This window comes from Cupressus sempervirens, chromosome 8 (genome assembly GCF_028749045.1).
Source record: "Cupressus sempervirens isolate cs-2001-9-10 chromosome 8, ASM2874904v1, whole genome shotgun sequence".
Lineage (NCBI taxonomy): Eukaryota > Viridiplantae > Streptophyta > Pinopsida > Cupressales > Cupressaceae > Cupressus > Cupressus sempervirens.
In genome coordinates, this window is record NC_143125.1 from 427,939,764 (window position 1) to 427,958,201 (window position 18,438).

General features: G+C 35.2%; 1 protein-coding gene across 1 annotated transcript in view; it reads left to right on the forward strand.

Annotated features, from left to right (window-relative positions):
- LOC149543058 (protein MANNAN SYNTHESIS-RELATED 1-like) overlaps window positions 1-18,438 on the forward strand; it is a 64,625-nt gene that overhangs the window by 20,331 nt on the left and 25,856 nt on the right. Inside the window, exon 4 of the mRNA XM_089797985.1 lies at window positions 11,243-11,328. Within this exon, the coding sequence (XP_089654111.1) occupies window positions 11,243-11,328 (86 nt within the window). The remainder of the gene's footprint in view (window positions 1-11,242; window positions 11,329-18,438) is intronic.

Here is an 18,438-nt window from a genome sequence, read left to right on the forward strand (position 1 = left end):
TCAGTTTCGGTGGTGGAAGATCTATCCTAGCTAGTTGCAGGTGAAGCCACTCAGATTTAATGCTTGAAACAATTGATTGAAAGTACAAAATGTGAAGTCCTACAAGCAAGACAATTTGTTTGAAACATGCAAGGATTATAGATAGAGTTCTGGATGCCAGAGATTGGAGTCTGACATCCAATGCTGGACTTCTGCTGCTGTAAATTTGGGCAATAGGCATCCTCTTTCTTGGTAGGCATGATACTTTCTTCTATATGGGGAATATCATTGTAGTAGTGAGGCATGAGTTTTGGAATAGTGAACGGTGATGGTTCTCACAAACTTGGATGTAGTGCCTTGCTATTTCATTTTTGGCCAATAGAGATAGGTGACATGGTGTGAAGAAGTATTGTAAGGTGTGTTTGCTAGGTGTGGGATTATTCCTATTGTTTGCACAAATAACTCTGTGATGGGACATGGCTGTCTTCTTGGTTAAGGAACGTGAGGTGCCATACTTAGTTGTGGCATTACTTTATCCTAGTGAAACCTTTGTTACCGGCTTCGCACCCTGTAGCCTGGGTTTGGGTCCGTGTTCGTGTGAGTTTGGATTAACGTCTGGGTTTGCTGTGGGTTCGGGTAGGTTCCTTGCTGGAACGAATCTGAGAGAACCCAGGAGGACCCGCAGCAAATTAATGTTTTTAATATTTTTTAATGTAACCCTAAAATGAGCCTAATAGAAAACATTTGCTCTCTCATTTTGGTGTGCAGGTATTTAATGTTTATCTTTGACATTTGGCATTGATCAATGATCAATCAACATATATTCATACTATGAAATGACTTAAGTTTTGCAATTATGCATGTTTCTCTTATCTTTTTGTATATATAATGCACACACACACACACACACGCGCGCACACACACACGCACGCACACACACACACACACGCACACACACACACGCACACGCACGCACACACACGCATGCACACGCACACGCACACACGCACACACATGCACACACACGCACACGCACACGTGCACACGCGCACACGCACACACGCACACACACACACGCACACGCACACACACACGCACGCACGCACGCACACACACACGCACGCACACGCACACACGCACGCACGCACACGCACACACGCACGCACACGCACGCACACGCACGCACACACGCAAACGCACACACACACACACACACTCTCATGAACTCATCCAGGAACCCAAATGGGAAAAAAAAAATTGCCTCGAACCCACTAATCCGAATCCAAAAGGGTAACTTAGTGTGAAACTATACATTGAGGATGAGTTGAGCTTGGTGGCTTGAGGAGTCTTCCCTGGCAGACATGTAGCACCGTGAGGAATTAGTGTAGGAACTGTTTGAGCCTTCTTTCGGTTTGTTGTTAGCCAGAAAATTGGTATATTAATTTTCCGTGAATTCAACTTCCTTCTACATTGTTAGAGGTCGAAGTACTAAGTTTTCTATTTTGTGTTAAGATTGTAGCTTAAGTTGGATTGAATTGACCTGAAGATAATTGTTATATGATTATTGGGAAATCATCATTTAGACAAATATATATACTTATATATTATATTATATATATAGGTATGGTTATATATATTATTGTTAATATATTATCTAATGATGATTAACCATAGTGACATGTCTCTTCATGAGACATGTCTCCTCATATTTATAAGTCGTTCATATCTGCATTTGGAAAACACCAATCAATTATGGTAGTGTTATTACATTTGCAAAAGCAATCCTTGTTACTTAGTATGGTATCAGAGAAAGGCTGCAAATAGTATTAACCTTGCAAATCCTGATGCACATTGGAGCTCTTGATCAATAATCAATATGGAAGACATATTCGTACATCAATATCATGTTAATAACTATTCATTGATGGAGAAGGGAGGCTCATCGAATGCTCTAGGAAAAAGAATAATGAAGGAGAGAAGACATCGACTCAGAATGAACTGTGAATCAATGGAATGCGATACGATTCGAATATTAATCTCTTGAGAGGCAAAATGAGAAGTCAGTGACATACTCATTAAGAGGATGCATTACCTAGCGAGTTTCGTACAACAAGCACAAAAGAGAATGCAAAGAATGGATATAGAAAGACAGTTAGAGAAGTCTCATTCCTCCATGGCACACATATCAGACAATCTAGTAAACCATAATGGTATAAACCCCTATGACCAGCAATCAACTAGACAGGTTGTAAAGTTAGACCGTAATATATTTGGTGGGACTTGGTCATGTCATCACATGGTAAAAAATGGATATCATTGCAAATTCCAAACCTACATAATGGCTATGATAAGTTGTTACGATACTCATGCACCGGCAACTATACGGGTCATCGCATAAGGAGTCTATTAGGAGCATTGGTTGATGCTTTGGTAATGCATATGCGACTAGTTCAATATCAAAGGAAGTTATTGAGACAAACAGAATGAGGAAAGGGTAGATATTTGGAATAAAAGATATGGAATATTCAACATTGAAAAGTATGGTAACATAATACCAAAGAATGTGGAAGGAGGTCATCCAATTACATCAGAAGGAAAAGCTGTTAGAGGTTAGTCATCGAATGTAACATACACTTCTTCTCGGGTCTTAATTAACAATTAACAACTAACATACTCAAAGAAATATAGTTATAGCTTCATTTTCATAGGAAGACAATTATATCATTCATGTTCATGTGAATAAGATTTACCGTTAAAATCAATTGGACAAAATTTCTTAACTAAGAACTTAAAACACCATCAAGGAATTTAATATAGAAAATAATATCCATGTACCTTGGAATTTGAATCGATTAATCAATGTAGGAATGCTTCTCCAACCACCTGGGTTAGTCCACAAATACCTTTATAACAATATCACAAAACGATTTCTATCCAACATTGTTAAATCAAAATCAAATAACGATTATCATTAAATACCACTATATAAAATTAGGGCATCACTTACCATTGTAATCATAAGGGCATCGATTAAGATTGGAATCTTTTAGGGCTTCCGATACCACAAATTCAATTAGGGCTTCCGATACCATTGATTCAATAGGGCTTCCGATACGATGGATTCAAATAGGGCCTCCAATACCGCTGTATCATTTAGGGTTCCAGTTATCCTCAATCAATTTCAGATTCCTTTCCTTCCGATTACTTAACTGTGACAGTAACTCATGATTAGAAAATATACTTATATTCGATATTCATATAAATGAAAAAAATCCATAAATCTATCTCTTGCATCTAGGTGTAACGATGAAATAACTCAATTAATCTTACCTTCTTGCATATTAATCATAAAAGTGATAATACCTGTTTCCGACAACGAATTGAATGTATGACTTATCTTTGCCCGTTGCATGTCTAGTAACTTATGGAGAGGTGAACATTGTTAGGGGCTTAGCCACCCAACCTTGGACCAAATCTTATCCCCACACAATCTCTAACGAGAAAGGCCCTCCCTACTCGGAATAGACAGAGGTCATCTTGTCATCGGCTGAGCATCCTGGTATTTAGACACATTTCTCGACTTGATAGCAAGAATTACATTTAACGAAATCATGCATGAGCTATTAATTAATTTAAAAAGATAAACATTGTATGCCTTAACTGATTCAGTTTTTTTGTTATTGTAGATTTCTTTCTCTCACCTCTCCACCCTTTTCCTTGGCTTTACAGGTGGGTGAGCCTCAAGTGTTCGAAATCCCAGAGTAAACAACTCTGTCAAATATTCAGGAAGATTACATTTCTCCAACATTTCACAATCTATGACTACATAATTATGTTCTTCAAAGATTTCAAAATTGAATGTTTAATTAATTAATTTAATCATAACTGATTTCTCTTCCACGTTGTTGCAAATTAACTCCACCTTTTCACCATTTCATGGCATTCTTGAATCTTAGGTGCTTGAAAGATTATGATCATTCTATTTATTTTACACCTCTTCACCTTCCATGGCTTCTTTGCCGGTGTTTCAAGTACTCTGAATATGTTTGGAAAAATTGTGATAATACATGCATTAAAGTTGATTCATGTAATTCATTTAAGTTAATTTTTTTTTACCCAATAAGTGCTAAACCAATTTTCCTCGTTCTTCACAAATATTGGAACAGTTAAATTTAATGTCTTTGTCACATCATGTTAACCCAAAAAAATACAAGCATCAATATTCTAGAAGCCAATATACACGAGTATGATAATAAATGGAATATGCCAATAAGCTAATACTATAATCTGACAAAAAATCTATGGATAGCATGTTTTTGTAATAGCAACAGATTATTTTGATGTACACAATTTGCAAATACACTTTTCGCCAATTGCTTTCAAAGAAAGACCTCATTGCTACAAATGCAAAGTGAATTGAAATTGAAACATGAGGAAATGTAAATGTTTCAAAGGTTTAGAGCTAAATATATGTGAAGAGCAAACACTGTAATGGAGTTGACAGAGTGACTTTCATGAATTCAGCTCTACACAATGCTTTACCTGGCTTTAGAAATCGTCCAAACAACCCTAGTAGCATGACAATACCAAAAACTGATGCACTCATATGTAAAAGACATGGGACAATAAAATTAGCATTGTACTTTCATGAACTATCATTAAAAATAAACGTACAAAGCAAAGCACTAACTTCTGGTATAACAATGAGAAAAGAAAGTAAAGAAAGATCAAACAAGCATCAGATTGGACTTAGCAAGAATCACGTGGCTTGTAACAGATTGTTCCTTCCTCCTGTGGCTAGAAATAATGAACTCCGCACTTCCCTTACTCTGATTCGCGGATGGATAATGACGTGAGAGTGAGAAGAAACGGAAGGGCAAGCTTATGAGGCCGATATTAATCTCAAAAAACTCTCGACATTGCTCAAAATCATTAGCAAATGAATAGAAGGGTCACCAAAATGCAGAGAGAAAAAAGTTATTTCAAATATGATCAATGAGATTCTATTAAATGGTTGGCTTGGTTCTTCGGCTACCTTCAGTTTTCAAGAAGACTCTTCGAATACAACATAAATTCGAATTGAAAAAGGAGAAAAATAAAGAGGGAAAAGAAAATAAAGAGGTTGGAAGAGAAGTTGGAAAGATTAAGACAATTCGAATTGCCAAATATAGAATCAGTTAATTATGCCAAGTGTTAATCGATTAAAAGCAAAAATATTAAAAATAAAGAATAGAATTGGAAGATTATAATTCGAAAATTATAATAATTCAAATGTTATTATAATTCGAACATTATTATAATCTTAAATGTACGTGTAACATCACTTTATAATTATTAAATTATAATGGTGCCAAATCATTTTTATATATGCACATTTATAAATGTTTATTAAAATAATATGATGAAAGATAAATTAAAATCCTTTGAGATATGTTTTATATTTTAACTCAATTATATTAATTAAATTAATTATTTAAATAACTCATGTGGTTCCATAGATGTATCCTATTTCAAGTCGCTAGATCCTCTACCCATCTACCCAGTGATGGTGATGCTCCTGCCTAATTCTTTTCTGACAATGCTTCCACCCCCTTCGATATGTTTTCTGCAAGGAAATTCCCTGCCGTTAAATTATATTATCATAATGAATTATTTGATCATAATTAATCATAACGGTTAACCATCTTCTCAATTCCATGAATTCATGATTAATGATCAACTAACATGTTATCTTCACTTGAAATCATAACGATTAACTATCTTACCATTTCGCTAGATTATAACAAATTAACCTGCCAATTGACTTCATGTGAACCTCAACAGCTATATTTCAAATCAGGTCAAAATTTGGGATGTAACATCGAACATCATATAATCATACACTTTGGGGACTCTATGCAACTTGCAGTATATGATAGAGCACCCATGATTGGAGAAAGAACAAGATACTACACCCTCACCGCATTATGAAATGAAATCACAGAAGTTCATTTTGGGAGAATGATAATCATCTACATAGGAGGATAGTTACGACATAGAGAGAGAGAATCCAATTGTTTGCAATATTCAATACAAAATATCATTTGGACATCAACAGTGATAACAGTTTGAATTGCGATCGCTATCTACACATTTTAAAGAATTAAGTTTCAGAGAAGGAGCAATCGTACACAAGGGAGGATAATTAAACACTGAAGCAATTTACTAAGGGAATTTGATAAACATCATAGTCCCAAGGAAATTATATCAAGCAATTATACTACTGATAACTATACCCATTGAATCAAAGATCATCAACATACAATCAACTTTATCAGGGAATAGAAAAACTACGGAGAATAGCATTAGAGAGAGGGAAAAGAATTTCTCGTGGGCATAATATCGATTACTTGGAAAAATGTTATACATATAGTCATACATCAGTCATATTCGATACAAACATTTAACAATATATGAAACATTTCCACCCAAGCATATTGATAGAGAGAAGATGGTGACAAATTTGACTTCAGAAGGAAGATAAATTAAGTGATCCCTGAATGGGGTCATTACATGATGGGGGTGCTTTCTTGATAATACATGAACTTATTCCTGCCGTGAACTACATTCCCTGATCCACCAAATACAATTTCTGTGTGAAGATGATTTCCATTGACAAAGAATTGCTAGTGTATCCATTCTTGCATTAGAACTTGTGCCTATGGCCTAATATTTCAATGAAGACAGATTTGAAGTCATGTTTTCCTGTGGCTTCTGCACATTAAAGGAGATAAAATCCTCTTGCAGTTACTTGAGCTGAAAATGAATATACTTGTGGAGGGCTGGAGGACACAAGATGAATCTCATTTGACCTCTTGGTAAGAAATTCAATCTCTGGAAATTCAAGTCTGACTGGAGTAATCTCAGCTCCAAAATCTATGGTCGTGAGGAAAGCTTATTGCCGAAATTGGTAATGGTGGAGCTACTTGAGAAAGCGACCGTGTTGTCTGATTTTAGTGCAAATCTATCTTCAATGTTTACAACAAATGGAGAGGAGGAAATCTCAATCTTAGTGTCTTGGCATGTTTTCAGGCCTATTCCAACTACAGCTATGGAGATGGCCATCAACTTATACTTCTGTGACCTTGAAATTACATAACCTTCACATGTAATGAGCTTAAAGAATGTGTAAACCATTTGCAATGTTTGAAGACTTTGGCAAAGAGTATGCCAGTGAGCGTATATGGTTGCAACTAATTTCTGAACCAGTTATGTTACGTTCATGATATCCATCATTGGGTGACATATTGGATTCACCTTATTTGAGAAAAATGTGCAGCAAATCAGAAATGAGTCATACGGTTAGCATCAACCTGAATAGACACAAGTCAACTCAACTCATCAGCTTACTCTTTGGCAGGTAGACATCAGCAATAGAGTTGGACAGCCAACAATTACGTCAAGTAAAAATAATATTAGATGAATTTACAAATCCATATGGAATACCATCGAATAGAAGTAAAGGGAAGATGAGTAAGTGAATTGAAATTCTAAACAATGGAATAAGTGGGAATTTACCAGTGTTACCCTGGCACGGGGGTGTGGGGGGATGTTGGGACAAGTTTCGGGTGCGGGAAAAAAATGGCCTCAATTTGGGGAAGGTGGGGAGACGGCGGGGTGAGGAGGGGGAGGTGGTTGCATAGTGTATATATATAATATATATAATTGAAAATGCTAATTATGAAATGATACTTCAATATATTAAATAACATACCAAATATAGTTGAATAGAGAAAATTGAAATGCGATTCACAAATCATAATTGAAACTTGAAACTTGAAACTTCATAACCATTACCAATGACCATTTAACAAATTAACCTAGTTCAAGATGCAAGATTCAAAATTTATTGTTCAAATATGAATATCATATATGATATATCATAAAGATCAAAGATGCTCATGATGACAATGATCCGAGTAGCATGAAACAGTGAAATGAAATAATGTATCGTAGCCATATCAAAGTGAGTACAATCAACAAAATGACAAAATGTCAATAATGAGAATAGAATCATCCCAAATACTCTCTAAGCATGCATAAAAAACAAATTGAAAAAGAAAAGAAAAAAATATTTTAAAAAAGAATTTTTGGGCCATTTAGCTGGCCGCACCCCGCGAGCACCCTTAGAGTACCTTGGAAGCACCCTGCAAGGACCTGAGGAGAAACCCCGCACCCAAGCACCCGCGAACCACCCGGGTGCTTGACTAGTGTAGCCGAGGTGTGGCAGCGCAATTTCGGCCATGGGGGTACTCGGGTGCATGATACACCCGCACCGGGTGCTTCGGGTTTTTGACTCGGGTGCGCGTAGTTGGGTTACACTAGAATTTACATTGTGGGGGGAATAATAACAAATGTTTCATTCCCACTTAGAAAGGCGATGTTCCACTCTCAAATGTCTATGGACCCTCATGTGCGGATAAGCATTTTTATATTTTACATTTATCTACTCATTGTAGTCTCTCTCCTATTTGTAATTCTATACATACTAAAAGAGTTATTTCCCTCGATTTTTTCATTTATGTCTAAGGATGTTCTTGCAGGAAAAGAAGGTTGGTACTTTACACATGCTACCAAATATTGTGCAGGCTCAATCTATTGATAGTAGCTCTAAAGAAGTAGTGATAAGGCTGGATAAAGTAAGGCTCTTGAAGCAAATATCTTCGATGATTGAGACTATGAGTATGCCAGTGAGCATATATGGTTGCAAGTAATATCTGAACCAGTTATGTTACTTTCATGATATCCATCATTGGGTGACATATTGGATTCACCTTATTTGAGAAAAATGTGCAGCAAATTAGAAACGACTCATGCGGTTAGCATCAACCTGAATAGACACAAGTCAACTCAACTCATCAGCTTACTCTTTGGCAGGTAGACATCAGCAATAGAGTTGGACAGCCAACAATTATGTCATGTAAAAATAATATTAGATGAATTTACAAGTCCATATGTAATACCATCAAATAGAAGTAAAGGGAAGATGAATAAGTGAATGGAAATTCTAAACAATGGAACAAGTGGGAATTGACATTGTAGGGGGAATAATAACAAATGTTTCATTCCCACTTAGAAAGGAGATGTTCCACTCTCAAATGTCTATGGACCCTCATGTGTAAATAAGCATTCTTATATTTTACATTTATCTACTCATTGTAGTCTCTCTCCTATTTATAATTCTATACATACTAAAAGAGTTATTTCCCTTGACTTTCCCTTAATGTCTAAGGATGTTCTTGCAGAAAAAGAAGGTTGGTACTTTACACATGCTACCAAATATTGTGTAGACTCAATCTTTTGACAGTAGCTCTAAAGAAGTATTGATAAGGCTAGATAAAGTAAGGCTCTTGAAGCAAATATCTTTGATGATTGAGACTATGAGTATTCTTCTACATTAAGAGGGAGTCTGACACTTCTTCAAAGGCAATGTAGGAAGATTGATATTTAGAGGGAGTCTAAAATACATTTGTGTGACTGCATGATTTTGATGGGCCCACCCCTATATACATCATGAGGAAGTAATGACTTGTCATTAGAAAGTCAAAAGATTGATATCAGATTCAAAGGGAGTCCAATAGGTATCCTTGGGCGAAGAGAGCCTCCAAGAGAGTAATTAGAGGACCTGACTTCCCAGGATTGTTGTTTGGAGGGAGAAATTTGAGGTGAGATCCCTTGTTAATGATCTCTTCTCTATGAGGGAGAAGTTCAAAGTGAAATTCTTTGTAATGTACTTTCCTCTGTGATAGAGAATTTTAAGGTGAAAACCCTTGTTCCACCCTCTAGGAACAACAATGGTGGATCCACCCTCTGACTTGGTTCATGGTGGATATATGCGAGCTACTACATGATGATGTTGTAATTTATGTCATGAAAGGTGACGATCTTTCATTTGATATATGTGTGAGGTTGTTATTGTAAGGTGATGATCTTAGCAATAGCTTGACCGTGTTATCATGATAGACTTCATTAAGTTGTTGTCTTGGAATGTGCCGGTAATCATGTTGACAAAATGTATCATGATTGACTAGATTAAATTGTTGTCCGTGAATGAGCCATAAATCATGATACTATGGTTGTGCTGTATTCTTGATCCATTGTCATGATTTAGGGTGCCCATAATCAGTAGAAGATTCATGTAGATAGGCATTGGAAGTGCAGTTATAAACACCTAAACATTTTTGTAGTCCTAATCAATTAAATCCATCTCTTACTCATCACCTAATCCAATGCATTCTCGAGTTTGTGTGAGTGGAATGTTTTTTGTGTATTGTTTTTACAATCCCTTGAGGTGCTGTTTGATGCCTTAGCACATCCTTAGATCATGAACATAGGTCAAGGCAGGGGAATGACCTTGACACTGGTTTAAGTTTCCTTCCTTATTTTCAGTTTTTTTTTTGTTTCCGCTGGGCTGAGGATCAACCTGGAATGGGTAGTAGCTTGAACTTGCACTTATGCCACAGATAGCTGTTTTTAAGGTCTCATTACTGATCTTTAGGGTTGACTATTAACAACTTTCTATTGCTGAGAATTCCTCTTTATAAAGCAGAACTGCCTCATCCGAGTTTTAATTTTCATGGTATCTAATAAGTAAATTAAATCTTTATAAGCATCTTTTGTTTATTTTTAAGGAACTGTGTTTCTTTATTCCTTTTCAAAATACCTTTTCCCCCCTATTTGCACTGTTAGTGTTAAGTTGCTAGTCCTACCAGGGTTTTAGTTTGATAGTATGGAATTCTCGTCTCGCTGGAAGATTCTGTGTGTTCATTGTTCCTAACACAAGACATTTGCTTACTTCCTAAAAATCTTGAATATCTCCTATTGTAGTTTATCTACTTTTTGTGGTTTACCATTTAATATATATTTGTGGATTTCTTTGAGACTGGTAAGTTTACAGTGTTATCTCATAGAGATTTTTTCTCCATATCCAATTTCCATTTATGAACAATACCTTCCATATCTTAATTTGTGTTTCTAGTTAGTTCTATGTTTTCATTCCTTTTTTAATGAAACTTGTACCAAGTTTTAACTTTTTGAAAACCCGTATCCAGGGGATCTGAAATCATAAAGAATGCTACTACTAAAGTCTAATTGATGGGTATCTACCCTGGGCTACATAAATTAAGGCACCAACTCATTTTTGTATATTTGAGTGAAAGAAGAAAACAAGGAAAATATGGAGCTTCATTCCTGAACCTTTTTACTAACCTGCTTTCTCTGATAGATTGCAGATGCTGTGGTGATAGCCAAAAATCTGGGGGCTACATTACTATTACCGACCATTAAAGATGGCTACAAGGAACCAAATGGGTGAGTTTAGCATCAAAACCAACTTATATTCTGTTGCCATATTTTAAGTTGGAGTTCGGAAAATACATGGAGAGAGTACTCTTGTGTGTGTGTATGAAATAAAGATATTCTTACTTTTGTATTGACATATGGATGTTAATTGCATGTGTTTAGTTGCACAAATTAGTAATGTGCCATTTACATGGCATTTTAAATCTGTTTGCATACTATCAATGAAATATTTGTTTGGCAAAATTCAGTATCATGTTGGCATGTATTTCATTCACATTGCTTTGTGGCATATTTTTCTTAATGGGGTGCTTAAGTAAGATAAGACAGCTGAAAATATTGCTGTGATGGTATTCATGTACCCTCAGGATAGGTGGTAGGAAGTTAGGAACTCTTATTTTGTGGCCTTGACCAAATTGCTTTGATATTGCTCCTAGACCATTTTTTTGGTAGGAATATATTTAAAGTTATTTTTTGTTGCTTTTCCTACTGGCTTTATTAGCGTAGTCACAACAGATCTTTTAAGGTTTGCATGGCAATTCGAAGGCATGGTATTTGAATGCTAAAAGTATGGTAGTCTCCAAACTTGAGAGGGAACAAAGAACACAATTTGAAATATAGCAGCAAGACATATCATCACAAAGTAAGAGAGCAAAAGAGAGAAATGAAAAAACAGTTGTTACACTTTGTAGGGCCTACCAAACTGCTTCACCATCGTGCTTCAGCCTTTGGATATAGAATCAAGATGGATAAGATAACTTTTCAGTGAATATGATATATAGAGTAAATTGTGGGATCTTCATGACGCTACTTTTTAAAGGGAATATATCTTTGCTAGGGATACAATAAATTCTAAATTGTAATTTGAAAGCTTATTTTATTGCATGTGCATCTCTGCCATTCTTTGAACAGCCAATGGGATGTTCATGGGTTTCCAAAAGTAGACCCAGTTTCAGCAAAGAAGTGCAATGATTAAGGGCTACAGACTACAAAATAATTACGGATTCAGTATCAAAGAAATATAAATCAAACAATTGGGTGAGATAGTTAAATTCCAAATCAAGGGTGATGTAAAAATAAAATCCCAAATCACGAGAAATGTAAAATAGTCCTGTGAGAGAAGTACTCCTCAAGAAAAAGCAGGCAGCTGCAAAGATGAAACCTCCTAAGTAGCATCCTCGGCAAGTAGGTTCTTAAGGATTTTCTCCATCCAATAAACCAAGTTTCTTCTTCTGTATGCAATGGTGACCTTTGGAACCATTATAAGTTTTCCCTCATTATCCAAGGGTGGCAAATCAATTGGTGATGCAATCTGCAGGCCAAGTGGCTTTTTGACACAAGACACATGAAAAGCTTGAAGGAAACCAATAATGTCTTATGTGTAAAGCAATGCTTAATCCAGATGTATGAATCTTGAACAATATCATCAGCTATCGCCTAAAAAGGGACAATGTATCTGATAATGCTCACAGGAAAAAGTCTAGAGCTGAGCAAGCAAGAATGGATCCCTCTAAAAATTCGCAACTGACGAACTTCTGCTGGTAGAGAAAAATCTGGTAATGCATACTTTCCTCTGTGGCTTCACTAAAATATTACAAGTGATCATTTTAAGTACAAGATTCTTGAAAGAAAATGTACGTAAAATTTGATGAATTCCTTTGAAACCTAAATTGCCAGAGAATAGATATCATTGAAATGGACAATTATTTCACAACACTTGAACTGGTAATGAGCATTTGTTACCTTGTCCATACCGTGAGTGAATTGTGTAATGTCCTGAAGACCTATATAATGGTTTTGGAAGCTAGATTAATAGAATTATGCAAAATTTGAATGCAGACCCTTTTCTGACAATGATGGCCGGTTTTCTGTTGATCATATTTTTGAAAGCCTTTCAAACATTTAAAGCATTGTTACTTATTTTGAGTTTGGAAGCTCCTCAATACTCACAAGCATATGACCTTTCTCAAAACATAATTTTCTTAGCTCAAATTCAATCTTTATTGGATCATGTGCTATATGTTCATTTTCTAATTGAATTCTCTTGATTGCCGTTCATCTTGATTCTTGAATCCACAACAAAGATTTTTGAACTTTCATTATTCTAGAAAAGATGGTCTCATGGCCTCTGGTATTTTTGCAGATATTTTCACTGAAAATATGATTAAAAAGTGCAAATGCTATCATGGGCATTATTTTATCCATCTTCTGCCTATTTGATTTCACATTTTTTCTAGCATCAAGGTTGTTTGATCTTCCAACAAGTAATGAACCCGTTGGTTCCCAAAACCGCAGATTGGAATCCTATGAGTCTTGCCAACTTGATGCTGGGATATCCAACTGGCTATGGCCAACTTGACGGAACTGAATAATGTAATTCGAGTTCCCTGCACTTTTGGCTCTGCAAGGCCAAGGCGGGTGCACCTGATCCTGAACCAATCACTTGAGTCCAAGATTACGCAAAAAAAAAAGGTTTAAATGCAATGAGAGTCTCCAGAAATGCCAAGAGCTTCTAAGAAACTTCTAACTTGCGTAAATAAGTATAACTTGAATGATGACTTCAAGATATGATTACTTAAACTTGTAAATGCTGAAATAAGAACAAAGTTAATGATTAAATAAATTTTAGAATGTTTGAAATGAAAACATATGATGGATTTTAAATCTAGTGAATATATTAACTTTCAGTGGAAAGACACGAAATGGTTGCCAGCATATGGATTAGGAGTTATAAGCAAATTAATGACCATTGTCAGAACTTTGAAAGAGGGTAATAGAGTCAATATCATGAAAGTCAATGTACAACTTTATGAAATTTAATGTATCAAACTATAAATAATTCAATTACCAAGACGCGACGATTAGCTATACTTATGCACTTTCAAACTATTCTATATTGTTTTTAATTCATACAGAGACAAAATAGACAAATACAGAAATAATTTAGTATTTCACAATATTTGTGATTATCAAATTTGAAAAGGTATTGCCAATTCAATCCACTTATCCGGCATTAAATTACTTATAGAAAATATAAAATGATCATAAAAGACAGAATTATATAATGTTTGACATCTTAAACTTTGCAAATAAATAAAATAAAAAATCCTTACTGATATGCCTGAAATTGAATGGAATGAAGGCACTCAACAATGATGCTTTATTCATTGCTATTGAACTCCAAACAACACATAAAAATATTTGCCAATGCTTCAAAAATCCACCAGCTTGGTTCAATCATCCGATCTTTGCCAATAAAGTAATATATCACAAGGAGTGTATAAATTCAATATGCTGAGAGTTCTCAAAAATATTGTATATAGATCATGTATATTGTAATTATTGTATTTCTTTTGATCTTTCATCACATATTTATAGAGCAGAAGGGACATTGGTTGCCACTTCAAGCACCACACCTCTTCATAACTAAAAACTAATCATTAGCTCCTTTCAAACATTTCGAATATTTATTCAAAATATAAACTTCTTAATAACTGGTTGTGAATTGGATTATATAAGTCGAACAGGGGCATCTCGTCAATGTTAATAAAATATTCTCCTGAATTCGCCTTTTCCTCATAGAAATGCCTTCGAGGGCGCCCATGTCCACGCGTATCCTCTGAATCGCTCATCTTCTCATGATTGAGTTATATCTGCAAAATCTGTTCATCTTGTAAACCAAATATTTGGTGATGCCAACACACAATTAACTTAATTGTGGCAATACAAAGATGCTGCTGCTTTCAATTGTCATTCGACATAACATGTAGATGCCTGTCTATGTCCTTAATACTGCCACCAGCGCGTTTATTCATACCTGCAAAAAATAAGAATTATTGTTAGATATAGGTTGTCAAATAGTGATCAGGGTTTTGTGAAATATGGAAGCCCTGATTTAATCTGGAATCAATTCAATATCTTGTTTTGTGCACGGCAATAAGGTTTTGTGAAATATGTCGTGACATTAAATGCTTGTGACAATGAATTGAATATCCTCATGCGCATATGAGTTCCTATCTTATGTTCAAGCTTGAAATATTCTTCAGAATCGCTGGATATGTGTAGTCATTATCTTATTATTATTCCTTTATTTCAATCAATGACTAATTTGTTGGAAATGCAGTTTCATTATATCAGTGATCTTGAAACACTTCACAAAATCTCTAATCTCAAATACATGCCATTTCTTTGTCAATATATATTGTAGAGAATCACCATCATGAATATGTTAAAAAATACTTTAATCATTTCCAGATTTCACAGCTTTGTAAAATCAGTGATTATCCCTCGCAGAGACTTGAGTATTCAACACAAGTGACTGGACTAGCATGGTATGCTATTGCAGCATCATAGGTTCCACAAGAAATAGACCATAATCTGATGGTCCAGTTACTAGTTTCAGTAATTATACCGTCTGCAATCATTCTCATTGATCAAATCCATTTTGTGTGTTCCAATGGTTTATGCAATTGTTTGCCAACTCATATATCCCATATAATAAATATAACTGCTCTTTGCTGATGGTGACATCTCCATATTGCATAAAATATGAGCTATACACATATGTGTTGTGCTTGTAGGTTCTGTGCTTCACAAGGTTATGCTAATGTTTCAAGGGCTCCTTATTTAAATTGTTCATCTCATTGTTTTTGATCGAGACAAAATTATAAATATCTCTAAGACATGTATCATATCCTGAAAGAGGATAAAGCTCCATTCTGGGACAATATGTCTCTCAACTATTCTTGTCAGCACCTGCTGTTGCTGTAGCATATATATTCAGACCTTCAAAACACTTCCAATCTCACATGCTTCAATGTAGATTATCACTAGCATTATGTTTCCTTTTCATGCACAAACCCATGTGCGTAAAGATAAGGAGGAATGGGCATCCAAGAATTCCAGCTCCAATGTGAATCTTGTGTGATTCACTCGTATTTGTTATGGAAAACTTTTCACTCTTGAAAATCCATCTTTGCTGTAATGTTTTGTCCTTTTCATTATCTCCAACATTACTTCATAAAATGAGGCCTTAGATTCTGCAAAAATAAGGGCTCCATCCAAACCCTCTGCTTGGCTATTAGAAATACAAAAACCACCACCCCAAAAAAATCTTATAAGAATTTTAGTTGTTCTCTAGTATTTCAATTGAACATATTTGTTACGGGCATTATCAAAATATGATAAACATCACATATGCTCAAATAATTTAGTTCCATATAAGATTTACAATGCTTTAACTAAATGAATGATTCCATTGTATATCCTACATATTATGTGTCAAGTCATGCCATTCATTGATTTGTATAAACAAATTGTCAAATTCCCATATAATCATGTCAAGTGCAGATTTGATGATAAATAATAAGATATAAGTTTCTTCTGTTGACTTCTCCACAAATCCATATACTCAAAACTAGATGCAAATCAAACCAACATCATCCAATGATATACCTCATCATGTCACTCATATAGAAATATTTGTAACCAACGCTAAGCATGCAATCTTAAGACTTCGGTACACACAGGGAATAACAGTGTTAGCTACTGATGTGTCAGGACCAAGGATTTCTTTGCAGGATCTCCTCTCAGTAGTAGTGGGTTGGTATGAGTCATGACAATGTTTTGGCCAGAGAGTTGTAAACTAGAGTTTGCTTCTAAGTTTGTTCATTAGTCATCGTCCGAAATAAAACTAATACAAGATATGTTCCATGGCATTTCGGGGATAGGGATGGGGGTACAACAATGGATGCATTTCTGCAATAGCAGTCCAAGGGAAATTTTCTTGGGATGCTGAGGGGATGACAATATATACAATAATTTCAAAATATAATAATATCAAGCAATAACAGCATTGTAGCAGCAGAGATGGAGAGGAGCTACTCAAATTTAATCCTGACAGCAATAAAATTTAATCGTCACAACAATATACCAGGTGTATAACATCAGTTCAATGATGACAGCAGCATAAAGAAAGAGTACAAACAACACTATGCCAGCAGTATGATACCAATAATTATTAAAATTTATTCATGACAACAGTATACCAGCATAAAATTTATTTATGGCAACAAAATATCAGCAATATAGCAGCAGTTCAATGATGACGATAGAAAAACAGCCATATACTGGCAGTATGATAGCAATAAATATTAAAATCTAATCATGCAGTAGTATAAAAGCAGTTCAATAATGACAATAGCATAACTAAATTTTAAAGTTTAGAAATTAGAAGCAAAACTTGGAGTTTAAATTCAAGTCTCAAATAGTCAACCTTTAAAATGCAACTTACCTTCTCGCTGATCAATCCACCTAACATCTTAGGATTAACATCCCAATGTGTTGCTGGAATTTGTCAATTCTAGGGAGTATGTCGACTTGAAGTCTCAAGGCTCTATGAATTGTGACTAGCTTTTCCACTCATTCATAAAGCTTGTTCTCTTGGATTGAGTGGATGAAACCATAGATGGATCAACTCTTCTTTGCAATAGAGGAAGTAGCAGTTTGTGAGAGTAGATAAATAGCAAGTTGTCTAAGCTATAGTGTCCTTCCCATGAAATGTTCACCATACAATGGGTATTTTGTACAATGGTGGCTCTGTCCATCCTAGCCTCTAGTTGAATGACATAGGATCCTCAAGATAGGGAAATTGATGCTACTACTCTCGGAACATGGTTGCCTTCTCATTGCTATACATCTTATGAAGCCTTTAAAAAACCCTCCATTACCTCATCATATTTAGAAGGAAGAACTAGGTCAACTCAAGTTGCATTCCACTTGGGATTAAGAGCATAGATAGCTGAACCAATAATTCATTATTCTTCAAACTGTTATAGTTGCTACTCTTCTTTTTACAAATAATCCACAATATTAGGACTTTTATTTTATACGATTTCAATGGGGTGGCACCCTCATTTTATTCTTTTTGAAAAATATCTATTTTTTTATTAATTTTATTCCTCAATCTTTGTTTATCTTTTATAGAGATCAAATCTTGGTGTTTGCAATGAAACTTGGCACATCTCCTATATGATCATTGACTAGGATATGCCAATGGTTGACTAATTGTTTGGTGTTTGGAATGATAAGTGCCATACCTTATCGATATAAAAGGTGTTATCC